Source organism: Triticum dicoccoides, chromosome 2B (assembly GCF_002162155.2).
Source record: "Triticum dicoccoides isolate Atlit2015 ecotype Zavitan chromosome 2B, WEW_v2.0, whole genome shotgun sequence".
NCBI classification, from domain to species: Eukaryota; Viridiplantae; Streptophyta; class Magnoliopsida; order Poales; family Poaceae; genus Triticum; species Triticum dicoccoides.
Window position 1 is genome coordinate 90,403,980 of NC_041383.1, and position 13,124 is coordinate 90,417,103.

The window sequence follows — 13,124 nt, forward strand, 5'->3', positions numbered from 1 at the left end:
GGGGAGGATGGCTGGTGGGCGACGGTGACAGGAGGAGAGGAGGGGAGTCGGGGCGAGGGCCGAGGAGTGGGAAAGGACAGAGGCGGCTAGGGTTACACACGGCGTGCTGCATTTTATATGCACGAGTGTGAAAAGATGAAAATGCCCTCGGTGGGGAACGAGATTTACAGGCGGTGGCACGAGTAGCAGTGCTCAACTCGATCGGACGGCCAGGAGCAGTGCTCATTTCGATCGGACGGCCAGGATCGCTCCACCCGAAGATCCGACGGCCAGATCTCGTTTGGACACGCAATCGGACGGCTCAAAATCCAAACGAACGGGAGAGCTCCATTTTGTTCCAAACTCTAACAATGGGATTGGAGAGCTTAGTACTCAATTTTCTTCTTTTGTTATTCAACATGTAAACAGGTCAGCCAATTTACCGGCTCACTTGTGTGCAAAACGTGCCTGCACACTTAATGTGACCGATAGTTGGCTTGACGAGACTCCTAGCTTCTTGGTGTCCAGCCTCCTGGCTGATTGTTCCAAGAATGCGTTCACTCAATAAAGCTCTCTGAATTTCCCCGCAAAAAACACAGATACCAACAAACTCCATAATAAAACAATCGTAAAATCATTAAAATAAAAGACGAAACTTGTACATTCTTGGGTTGGGTTTGTAACAACCCTCTAATTTTTCTTATTTGACATGGCTCCTCAGCTATCTAGCTACGGACATTCTCGTCAAAATTTCCTTAAACATATTGTCACATGGGGCACTAGGAAAAAACAATCATTACAACAAAAAGTTACTCCTGATCTTGCAAAGAATGGCCTAGCTGCAAACTTCGTTCAGTATTCAGTCTTGCCCCAAAGACCTTGCGCAATCTGAATACTCTGTTTGAATTGCTTGCTAGCTTGTTTCTGTCTCGTTCTGGAAAGCTACCTTGTATATTTCACTGTATGTGTCAACAAAGTGAACCTCGAGACCCTCCTTTACGTTATCAGCAAGCTCATCGAAATCCCTTTTGTTTGCTGCTGGAAATATGATCGTCTTTATCGAGCTTCGCCGGGCAGCAATTGCCTTCTCTTTTACCTGTTTTCAGGATTAAATACAATAATTACGTCAGTGTGAAAGTGTTTGCACACATGAAAGCATGCACAAAAGATCAATTAGTGGTCATGACAGTATGATGACAGGATGATCTATCTTTTCTAGAGACTAGAGTATGTACAATGCATGCAAGGTTATTTTGAGGACTACAAGAATGCATGGTATACAATTCATCAGATATGACATGTATTGTTGTTTGCAGATCAAGCACTAACTGTAAATGTCAACATGAACAATTAAAGATGAAGTGCCTCAAGATGTAAACATCACAGCAATGAAATCAATTGATGTTTTGGTGAATAAGCAAGTTCCCTTGTTCTAGATGACCAAGACTGCATGTGTGTAAACAACAGAGGGATTCAACAAACTGAGTTTGAGCAAGGAGTAGAGGAAACATACCCCACCGATTGGGAGGATTCTTCCGGTCAATGTTACTTCACCAGTCATTGCTAAGTCCTTCCTGGCAGGTTTTCCCATAGCTAACGACAACATTGATGTAATCATGGTACATCCAGCACTCGGGCCATCCTTAGGGGTGGCCCCTGCAGGAACATGCAAGTGCAACTTTGAGTTTGCAAAGAATTGATTATCTGGCTCTCTATCTCGTAGTATAGCTCTGCTGACTGTGTGAGCAATCTGAGCACTCTCTTTCATGACATCTCCAAGCTGCCCCGTCATCACAAGTGCACCTTTTCCTTCTCCTTCCTCCACTTTCGTTGTTTCGATGTATAAAGTAGAACCACCCATAGAAGTCCAAGCTAAACCCATGACCACTCCAACAGGAGTTTGCTCATATATACGCTCAGCATGAAATACAGGTTTCCCGACAAAATCGTCAAGGTTTGATGAATCAATTAGTACCTTCTTAACTGCCTTGTCTACTGCCTCCTCTTTTACTCCGTCTGTGTCCTTGTTGCCCTACAGAATCAGCACTTAGTAAATTCATTACGATTTCAGCTATAACCTACTATCATTACCAACTCTCCTCAGCAATATTCTCGCTCGAAAAAAAAACTCCCCTCAGCATAGACTATCTATATACATTGTTAAGTCAGTTAGAAATTTAAACATCTGTTAATTAGCTAACATTTGCATCCACCACGGTAGCCAGGGCATGGGGAGCAACAGTTGTATCCAGTATTTATTAAAAAATGATGAAACATCAACATATTAATTTCATCAAGAGTCAAGAATATCCTATGAAACATACTAGTTTACTCTGCTGCATTGCTTGTCTCAGATCTATCCTAGGCCAATTATCATCAGGTGAGTTAATCAGCAGCACATAAAATACCATGTATATGATTGGGTTTGCACAGTAGAGCACCATATTCAGGATCAAGCTATTCGCATTTTATCTACAAGAAACACAATGGAATCCATGATGGTCATACTACCTCTGGTGTGCTCAATGTGTCGGTTGACAGAGCTGGCTCAGTTACAAGAGTTTCTTTCAGAGATAGTTCTTTAGCTTCCTCGGGATCTTTGACAGCAGGATCATTCAACTCCTCATCTTTCACGATTGTTGCACTACCACCATCAGTAGGTTCTACGCTTGGTGTGACAATTACAGCCTCCAGGGCGGGCTCATTTGATACCCCTTGGCGGACAAGCTGCAGAGCTATCTGCAAAGATGGGTCACATGGTATGTAAAGTATGTACGAGGATAAAGTTATACTCAATTACTCACTATTGAAGAACTACTAGATAGTCTGATTGCCAGTACACTGCCAGGAATGTGGGAACAAGTAACTTTAATCAAGATTAAGCAGACACCAAAAACAATGCATATGTCATGATGTTCCTATTTTGTATTGCTACAAACACTAATTTCAAGTGCACAGAATTACAACAGGTTTGTCGCCCTCCTTTTATTTACATGGCATTGAGTATAGATAAACCATCCTTACTTCAACAAACTAATAACTCAGATAATTAGGCTGGCACTCTGTTGCCGTGTTGCATACCTTCCGGTAAATTTTCTCAATCTGCTTTTGAAGGTTCCGAACTCCTGCTTCTCGGCAGTAATTTTCAATAAGGGCAAGGAGGGCAGCATCTGTAACTTCAACCTGTACATGTTTTTAGACGGACCATTAAAGCTAAAATTAACAATAAAATGTACTCACAAAGAAATATCACTGGAAGCCTCGAGCTCTATTACTGTATAAGTCGAGTGATACAGCTAGGTGGAAATTTCAAGCTTAATCTGATTATATTTCCATTTTGTTCTTTAGTTCACTCTGGAAGCACTTCCAAAGATACTCTTATATAGGTGGTCTAAAGGTTTCTCAAGACAAACTCATGTATAATGATATTAATGGCAGGAAACTGCATAACAGGAGTGTCAACCTTGAAAGGAAATCACAGATGAACATGTCGAACTACTCCCTGCCTTCCAAAATGTAGTTCATATTTGTTTTCTAAAAGTCGAATATATCTATGTTTGACCATGTTTATAGAACAAATATCAACATCCACAATACAAAATTAGGTCCATTAGATTCATCATAAAGTATACTTTTGTATTTATATATTTGGTATTTTAGATGTCAATATTTATTCCATAAACTTGGTCAAAGATAAACATGTATGACTTTTGAAAAACGTAATATGCACTACATTGTGGAACGGAGGTAGTATTAGTGTATTACATATGCAATGAGCACCGAATAACTGCATTAGGCTTACAAAATTCGCAAAACAAGTCACAACCATAGGTAAGCTTGTTCTGCCCATCTATCTAGAGAATGAAAAGGAACTAATGCCACTGATAGGAAATACATAGACCGTACGCCCACTTACCACTCTACCACTTCAATTCAATGACGGACTTCACCGATACCGATACCCAACCTAGCTTGAGAGAGATCGATCACAGGCATGTGGTGAATGATACCGAGAGAAAGAGCACTGAAATGAACCATATCGAGCACAGGTCTCACTCTACAAGTCAAGTTCGATGAGCTCTTAGCGGACCTGTGCCTACTATCTACTAAGTGTGTGCTAGGGAAAGAAAGCAAGCTGAGCAGTTCTCACTCTGTCCGGTGACCAAGAAAGCTTAAAGAATACCGTAAAGTGATCACTGAAACCTCATACCGATTCGCCACGTGAAAGCGGGGTTAAGGTAAGGCAGGAAAGACTGGCGCCGAAAGATATATATGTTTTGAAGAGAGAGATCCGCAGGCAAAAATCTTGAAGGAAGGACTGACTGAAGGAAAGACCGTAGCAAAAGCCGAAGAAGATGCGAATCAGGAAAAGGGAGACGAGTTCCAGTTGTTAGAAAGACCAGTGCCCGGAAAAGCAAGTCGGAAGGGGATCCGGATGTTCAGTGCTTAAAGAAAAAAGATAGGTGTTGCTCTGTTGTTTGCTTTGAGGTTTCCCCTAGTTGGGGAGACCGAGAAGAAAACCAGTAGGAAGGCGATCCGAAGTCTAGTGTGAAAAGAGATAGTTGCCCGCCTCTTAATGGAGAATTGAAAACATCCCAACGTATCTTTCACTAATTAAGTAGTAGTGAGGCGTCGGTACGTCAGCTGGAGAAGAATGCTTGCTTTTCGTATCACTGGTGTAGTCTCCCCCCACCCCACCCCACCCCACCCCCGGGGTGAAAGTAGAATTTCACAGTTGGGTAAAGGCTCTGTTTGGAATTGTGGATTCAAGAGAATTCCATTTGGCAGATCATTTTTGGAAGTGGCAACGGGTTACTATCTTACTAGGTACAGTAGATATTTTCCATATGCTGACCACATAGAGTGCAATATAGTTGAATATACCACCTAAGTCTGTAATCCCAAAACAATCTAAATATAAGTCCACTGGAAGCCTTGTGGTGAACTAGGATTTGTCAAGTTACTAGAACTCGTCACATTTTCCAGCATCACAAATAAGAACTTATGTGGCACAATAATGCATAGAAAGTTGTAAGAATTCAGAAGTCATACATAACAAAGCATAGCTTGGTGAGATTTAAGCTATCTATATCATACAAAGCAAAGCATGACCACTAGTTTTTCTGTATATCATGGTGTGGACTTCCATTTTGTAGGAAATTAAACTTTTAAAGTTATAAATAATACTACAAAATAAAGCAGATTGAATGGCCAGTCTACTTCCAAATCTGCAGATACCTGTTCAGGTTTAATGCCACAAGCCTCTCTAGTATTCTTCTCCAGATAGTCCCGAGCAATATGCATCTTCTCATCAGTTATATAACCAGCTATTGAAATGATCTCCATTCTATCCAGCAACGGATTAGGTATTGTATCGATAACATTTGCTGTGCAAACAAACAGAACCTGATTTTCATACAACAAAATGTCAGGGAATGTTTTGCAATAATTAAGTTCAAAAACTTATTATATGGAACAAGAACATCATAAACAGAAAATTGCATGGCAGAGAAGTTACGAAGCACAAGCAAAACAGCAGCAATTAGCAAGATCGGAGAAGGGAATCGAGCAAAAAAGCAATATCGCATTAACTTAATCAAAACTCTCAAGGAGTCGAGGGTAATAATGCTCTATCACACCTCATGAATAATAGCATAAACACTGTATGTGATAGCGCAATAATAAGCGTGGTGCACGCCCAATCATAACAGCATGCCAAGAGATGTAAACTGATGATGTTTGCTACAGTTTCTGAGGAGACATTAGAAAACATTACTTTGAACCGTAAACTGAAGTTACCCGAATGCATATATAGGTAAAACAGGCAAATGCCCTTGAGAAAGCAACAGACTAACCTTGGATAGGTCAATAGGAACATCAAGGTAGTGGTCCAAAAAATTAATATTCTGCTCAGGGTCCAGAAGTTCCAGCAGTGCACTCGCTGGATCACCAGAATGCCCTCTCCCAAGCTGCCAACAAACAAAGATAGCCAGTTAAATTTCGAAGTAATGCATTTGAGTCAAAAATTTCGTAGTGACTAACAAAATAAATTGCTGTTGAATATGTAGTCCATGTCTAAGCAAATGCAAGTAATCGTTGACTCAAACGAATAAAAAAAGTTGTTACAATACCTTGTCGATCTCATCTATCAATACCAGAGGATTTGCTGTCCCAACAGATTTGAGACACTGCACCATCTTCCCTGGCATTGCACCAACGTAGGTCCGCCGATGCCCCTAAGATTATTTAAATGTTATTGGAACAACAGCTCAGCTAGTTTTAAAGAATACCAACACTTGACAAGAGACGTGACATGGATATTTGTTGCGCACCTTGATTTCTGCAACATCGGCCAAACCTCCAACAGAAAATCTGTAAAACTGTCGATTCAATGCACGTGCAATAGAGCGACCAATACTAGTTTTACCGACTCCTGGTGGCCCAGAAAGACATATGATCTTCCCTGTATAAATGATAGACGAACAAAGTCATTGGTTGAAAATAGCTACATGTGAGATGTGAAGTAAGGTACTCCACCCACTCCCACTCACAGAGAAGTGTTTTAGTGTTGTTTAGAGTCAAACTTTAAGCTATGGTGGCTACAGATATATCTTTGAATATTGAAAATGGCGTATGAAAACAATGTGTAGATTTATACAAACAAATATTTAAATGATATGATTGTTTCACTGGTTTGTTAATATATAACAAAAGGTGAGTGGTCAATGTTACGTTCTGAAGACCATGTTTGTCAAAGATGGCACTCATTGTGACAGATCAGATGGAGTACCAAATTTAGCGAGAATTAAGCGGTAATCCAGCTACAGTATGTCTATCAGAAGCCTCTGCATGCAGCTTTCAAAATCCAGCTTCTACCAAATGACGAGCTATGATGAAATAGAGGAACCAGATCCTTTATATGACATTTTTCATGAATGCGGTATATAACTAAGGATGCCAATAGAGCACTTACAACTAGGTCCACACCATACCAGTGAATAAATGAAATGATATTTGAAACACAAAACAGAAAGGGAAATGTTAGGACGTAAACCTTGCGAAGTCCCTCTTAGCTTCCCAACTGCTATGAACTCCAGTATTCTCTCTTTAACATCACTCAGACCATAATGGTCTTCATCAAGGATTTGTTGGGCATGATGAACATCAAAATTCTCATTGCTGCAACAAAAGGGCAAACACTACATAAGGCTCAGATAACTGACCTATGTTTCAAAAGAAAGGCGGATAAATACAAACCTATAATTTCCCCATGGTAATACCGTCAACCAGTCCAAATAATTGCGAGTTACATTGAACTCACTAGAACTGGCTTCTAGCAGCTGTAGCTTGGTGAGCTCTTCTTCAATGACTTGCAAAACATGAGGAGGACACTTATCTTTCTTTGCTTCAATCCTTTCCCTAAACTTTTCTGCACCCCATGAATAATTAGTCAATTATGAAAAGCCAACAAAAGTGAAAGCTCTAAAAGTGATAAAAACAACACATTAATTGCCAACAAGAAGTATGAAGGTTCAAGAACAGACCAGACAATGCTGTCTTGTCATCAGTCTCCAAACCTAGCTCCTGCAAACATGAGATACGGTGAGTGATAATGAAGGACCAACAAAATCAGATCAACCTAAAAGTTATGGTGATTTCACATTTAGCCTGCACAGATGGTTCAAGAAGCAGACACCAGATGGTGGCATTGCTCAATTCGACACTTAATGAGAATCAATGGTGTCATGGATCATTAAAAAGAGCTAGCTTATGGTGATTTCACATTTGGTGTGCACAAATGGTTCAAGAAGCAGACACCAGATGGTGGCATTGTTCAATTCGACACTTAATGAGAATCAATGGTGTCATGGATCATTAAAAAGAGCTAGCTTATACAACAGTAATTATTTGAAAGTCAGACTGGAAGGAGCATAATTAAATTGATAAGAGAAATAACGAATGATCAGTACCTTCTTGATTGCTTTAAGTTGTTCATTCAATAAATAACGTCGCTGATCCCCGCTAATTTTTTCTTCAATTGCCTTTGCAATTGCTTGCTGTAAAAAAAAGATAACAAGAAAGCTCAAGCTAAGAATAAAAACTAACAAGGGAGACTAAGATAACGAATTACCTGTAACTTACTGATCTCCATGTCCTTCTTTACTAACTCAAGAGTTAACTTTAGACGCTTATCTACCTGTTCAAGAAATGCCACATTTGAATTGAAGCAGAACAAGAAAGCTATGATGTGGTCCGACCAACATATTGTTCATTCAAGAACACATAGATGAGTGATGTATTGATGACACAAAGAGAGTATCCTGTAGATCATTTTTTTTCACAATTATTTATTTTTGTGAATTTGGAAAGAATTTTTGCTAGTCCAAGGACCAGTATTATTGTTTCACCAAGTATTCTTGTGCTATCAATTTGGTTTTAAGAAGGCCAACAAGTATGCTTAGTGGACAAAAAGCAAAACCCAATAATCTTTCTGCTGATCCATGAGAATGCTGTTCAATTGCTTAGATGAAATGATTATATTTCACTATAAAATATTTAGAGTACAAAGTCAAACGGGAGCACAAATAAGCCCAGTGCCCATGGTAATTCACAGTTTCCATGGCATCTACTCCCTCCGTTCCTAAATGTAAGTCTTTTTAGACATTTCAAATGAACTACAACATACTGATGTATGTAGACATATTTTAGAATGTAGATTCACTCATTTTGCTCCGTATGTAGTCACTTGTTGGAATCTCTAAAAAGACTTATATTTGGGAACGGAGGGAGTAGACATTCAACGAATGTAAAAATTCACAAAGAACTGTATGGGTAAGAATTTGGTAGGTTTCAAGTAACATCCATATTGCTTAGGTCGTTGGATTTAAAGAAGTAAAAGAAACGTAATATGGATGAAGTTCCAAGAAAGCTTCTTACATCTAATTCCTCAAGCACTTCCTGGCAAAGCAACTTGTTGGCACCAGAAATAGCAGCACCGAAGTCTGCCAGCCGTGGGTAGTTGAAATCACCTACATGCTGAATCAAGTGAAAGAAGAAAAACATTCAGAATGCCACTATGTAATCCAATGACACCCAAGAAAAAGGAAATGCATGTAGGTATACAATAAAAGTACATGTTAAATTTATCATCACGGATTTCTATGTCAACTGTTACATGGCCACTGGTTATAGCTCTAATATATTGTCATTACAGTCTGGCGTTAATGGCAGGTACAGGTAGCTGGGAGCAAAGGAGATGCCTATCCTAGCCCTTACTGATTTGGCTCCTATAGATAACCCTGCATGTTATCCACTTTCAGCAACTAAATAGGATGAAAGAACTTAATAAGGTTCAGTAACATGCTTACCCTGCCTATGTTAGATATTAACACAACATTTCAATAATCAAAACACCAGTTGTGTCACAAGTTTGACAAGTTCTATGGTTTTCAAACAATATTCAATAAATGATTACAGGGCATGCTTGGTTTGAAGCCTAAAATTAGCTAGCCAATAAATTGCCAAACTTGCCAACAATTGGCAACTTTTCTAGAGGTGGGCAATGCAGTCTGGTAAGCAACCAACTTATAGCCAATATTTTGGATTTGCCCAAATATTGGCAAGCCAAAATTTGGTGTCATACCAACCACAAACCTCCATCTTAAGCCTTTTGTCCCAAACAAGTTGGGGTAGGCTAGATATGAAACCGTTTCACGAGGACTTCCCAGGATATAACTTGTCAAAAACAAAGGAAGAAATTAAGGAAATAATTCAGACCTGTATGTAGGTCTGAACATGATCCTTCCAAAGGGAACTTGTCTTGAGAACCTCCCTTAAAGTTGATATAACTTCAAATGAGGTTGCTTTTATAACATCGTCATCCTTGTTGTAGGTATTTTCCTGCAAAGGACAAGTTAAATGGTCTAAAATGCGAGGTATCTTCTGACTGTTTATAGCAACGAAGCAATCTCACATTTACTTCATAGTGAAATCAGGGTTAACTAAGAAAAAAACTATTTTACTACAGATCAATTAATCTTGTGCCATCTAAAAGTACACGATGAGAACAAGTGAGAAAAAATTACATCACTAAAAAAACACAATGGTACAATAACACACACACAATAAGATCGCAAAAGGAAGGTGATCTGAATACTGGTATGTGATATAAATAGTATTGCATGGATGCAGCTAAAATTCACAGCTAGAGCAGAAATTAGAATCATAAATGACTTCTCCTTATAGCTTCAAGAAACAAAATTTTAGTGTGCTTGTTCACCTTTTTGTGTTTGAGGGATTTGAGCAGTACTTTTCCACTTTGGGGCAGGAGGGAGGAATTAGATGTTCGTAATGGCAAATACAAAAACAAAAACATGGGAGCTGGTGATATCATTTTAGAGTTACCTTCAGATGGTCAACTTTAACTGTAAGTGGGTCCTCCTCAACCTGCAGTTTTGGGTATCTTGATGTAAAGGAAGTTCTCTAACTCGTCAAAACTGAATAGCAGTGAATCTAACATATCTCACCATCTCAGTTATCCGCAAACGTCGGTGACCAAGAAGCACTACCTGATCCCCTTGTATGCTAGTTATCTACAGAAACAACAAAGAGTAGTTACAGGAAACATATTAACGTAAGACTGTGTTAGCACAGGACAATCCCAGTCTTTCTAATCATCAATTACCTGAGCCAGAGTGCCAACTTCATGAAGACGCTTCAACAACTCCTTCCCTTTGAGACTATCAATGGTTTTATTGTCTGATGAATCTGGACTGGCTACAATACTAGGGTCAGTACCCTCTTCATCCTTCACAAGAAAGGCACCTGCATATGGGGCTGATCTTTTGCGATTTTCAATTAAGGCTTGCAACAGCTTTTGGTCCTAAAGTATTTTCAAAAGAGAGAGGAGAATTACCATGTCAGTAAGAGGCAAGAAGGAAATTACAGAGTAGACCAAATTCCTCAACAACATACCTTTACATAGATCGGCATATAAAATCCTGGAAAGAGTGGTCGGTGTGGAAGAGGCAGGGCAATGACCTAGAGTAAAGTAAGAAAAAGGGTACGCTTATTAGAATGCACCATGAAAATAGTCACACATCAACTGTTCACTGTAAAAATTCTTCTCTATGACTTTTTCAAGTATCATATCAAATACATTTTGATCCCTTCACTGTGCAACCCAGAGTATTAGATGAATCAATCACATCGGCCCCAGATCCTCTGCCACTGAATTTAAGCCAGTTTATCTGTTCCTATTTCCCAGTAGATGTGGGTCAGTCCGCAAGTTGTAGGTGTTTTTCTGTCAATACTTCCTAGCATCACCCTCTTCATCTCATGAATATTTACTCCTATTAATAACTGCCCCTGTTTTCCATTTCTTTTCCTCTGGCTGTAAGCCGCCTTTCACGGCGAATCAAGGATCCGTTTACAAATCATTCTGAGCGCAGACCAAAATACACACTCTAGTACTAGTTAGTAGCACAATTCCACCGAATGGCTGATACAGGCAACTAAAACAGAGCGATTATTATCCGAAATGAGAGAGAGCGCACCGAGAGGAAGTCCTCGGGACGGGGGTTGGTGGAGACGATGGCGGAGGACGCCTTGCCTTCAGCCTCACCCTCGGCGGCAACCGCATCCTCGGCCTTCGCCTCCGCTGCGGCCGCCGCCGCGGCCTCGGAGTCACTCCCGGAGGAGCTGGAGCAGAAGCGCGCCCGCCTCCCCATCACCGAGCTCCGGCCGCCCCTCAGCGACCCGAAGACCCTGAGCAGCGGCGACCGCATCTCCTCCGCCGCCGCCACGGCCGGCACGGCGGCGAACCGCGCCGGGAAGGCAGCGGCGGCAGCCGCCGCCGCGCGCAGCATGAGGGGGTTCGGACGGTGGGCGATGCGACTCTAGGGTTTGGACGAGCAGCCGCGAATGTGCGGGCGGCGTGCTCTGCCGTTCTGGTTTGGGGAAGAAGAAAGAAAGGAAGGAGCCAGACTGCGAAACCCTTCCAAAACCCCTTTTAATATTATTATTTTTATTCTAAAAAGATTAATTAATTCAAGGATGAGTTTTTTATTTCTGCTAATTCAGCTGGAACGTAGAACGCCGAGTTTTTTCTTTAGCATCCCGAGTTAAATCCACAGAACCACCGCATTCGTGTCACAATTAGCGAAAAACTATCACTTTATGATTTATGACATTTCGCACCGAACCAAAATTCTGACAAATAAAAAAACACAAAGTAAAAAAATGAGCTCGTTTTGACATGGCTGATCCCGAGCAAGCGGGCGGCGGTGATAACGCGGCGTTAACGGGCGTCATTTTTTTTCAACGCTCTGGGCGAAGATGTTGGGTCGGATCGGCGCTTTCGCTCGTACTGGGCTTTGTTCGTCAAATGAGCCGCAAACCCAAACCCAACCAATAGGTTGTGTGATTAGTCTAAAAAACAAGCAGTCGTTCGATTAATAGACTACCGCCCGTTCGATTTCTCCTTCTTCTAGGAAACCCCAATGTTCATATTGCATTCATTCACTCTCCCTTTGTACAAATAACCATCGGGCGCTCCCCTCCATTCAACCTCCCTCTTTCACAGAAACCACCACAGCAAGAAAACCTTCATCACACCATGGCGTTTGGCTTCAGATGGGACAAGGCTCTGCATGAGGTTTTCGACGGCGACATCATCAAGCTCTCCTACGCACGCGAGGTGAGCACCTGGTACAGTAGCGTTTCAATTCAGAGGAATCATGTGCGCGCGGTGAGGGCCTGCGCCACGCATGAAGAGAGGTCATGAATGCCAGATCTCCACCGCCCAATCGTCGAGAACTTGGTCGGGGCCATGGAGGAGGCCAGGGATTCCTGGATCCATTCCAACGATCACACTAGTACATGAACCAGAAGGGCGACCAGGTCCGTCTGGACTACGAGCTCAATAGGGTGGTGCCAGTGGTGTGTCACTCTGATGGAATAGCAGGAGGTGGAGACTGGCACAAGCAACGGGAGGAAGAAGAAGAAGCAACACCGCAACCTGGGGCCAGTTTGTCGATCACTCTGTCTTCTTAAGATGCAGCAAGCGTGAGTTTGATGCAGCACCTCGGTCTTAGTTAGCTTATGCAGCTGGGTCTTAGTTTGTTCTGCTGCTTGTGGTGCACCTC

General features: G+C 41.3%; 1 protein-coding gene across 1 annotated transcript; it reads right to left on the bottom strand.

Moving 5' to 3' along the window:
* Positions 1 to 594: 594 nt before the first annotated feature.
* On the bottom strand, positions 595 to 11,922 carry LOC119362304 (lon protease homolog, mitochondrial). Its single transcript, XM_037627502.1, has 20 exons — positions 11,535 to 11,922; positions 10,954 to 11,019; positions 10,664 to 10,861; positions 10,506 to 10,571; positions 10,384 to 10,425; positions 9,757 to 9,879; positions 8,917 to 9,015; positions 8,111 to 8,176; positions 7,950 to 8,036; positions 7,524 to 7,563; positions 7,237 to 7,408; positions 7,034 to 7,158; positions 6,312 to 6,442; positions 6,111 to 6,215; positions 5,835 to 5,948; positions 5,218 to 5,385; positions 3,061 to 3,162; positions 2,491 to 2,718; positions 1,493 to 2,011; positions 595 to 1,075 (listed from the first exon to the last, which is right to left on the bottom strand). The coding sequence occupies exons 1-20, from the start codon at positions 11,844 to 11,846 to the stop codon at positions 893 to 895; spliced, it is 2,946 nt and encodes a 981-aa protein (XP_037483399.1). The 5' UTR covers positions 11,847 to 11,922; the 3' UTR covers positions 595 to 892.
* Between the last annotated feature and the right edge of the window lie 1,202 nt (positions 11,923 to 13,124).

Bases quoted from the DNA above. Each gene is read 5' to 3' on its own strand.
- LOC119362304 (XM_037627502.1), bottom strand. From the start codon at position 11,846: ATGCTGCGCGCGGCGGCGGCTGCCGCCGCTGCCTTCCCGGCGCGGTTC. The intron at 8,037-8,110 runs GTAATTCGTTAT...TTTTTTTTACAG, and splicing joins TGGAGATCAGTAAGTTACAG to CAAGCAATTGCAAAGGCAAT. The intron at 7,564-7,949 runs GTACTGATCATT...TCATGTTTGCAG, and splicing joins AACTTAAAGCAATCAAGAAG to GAGCTAGGTTTGGAGACTGA.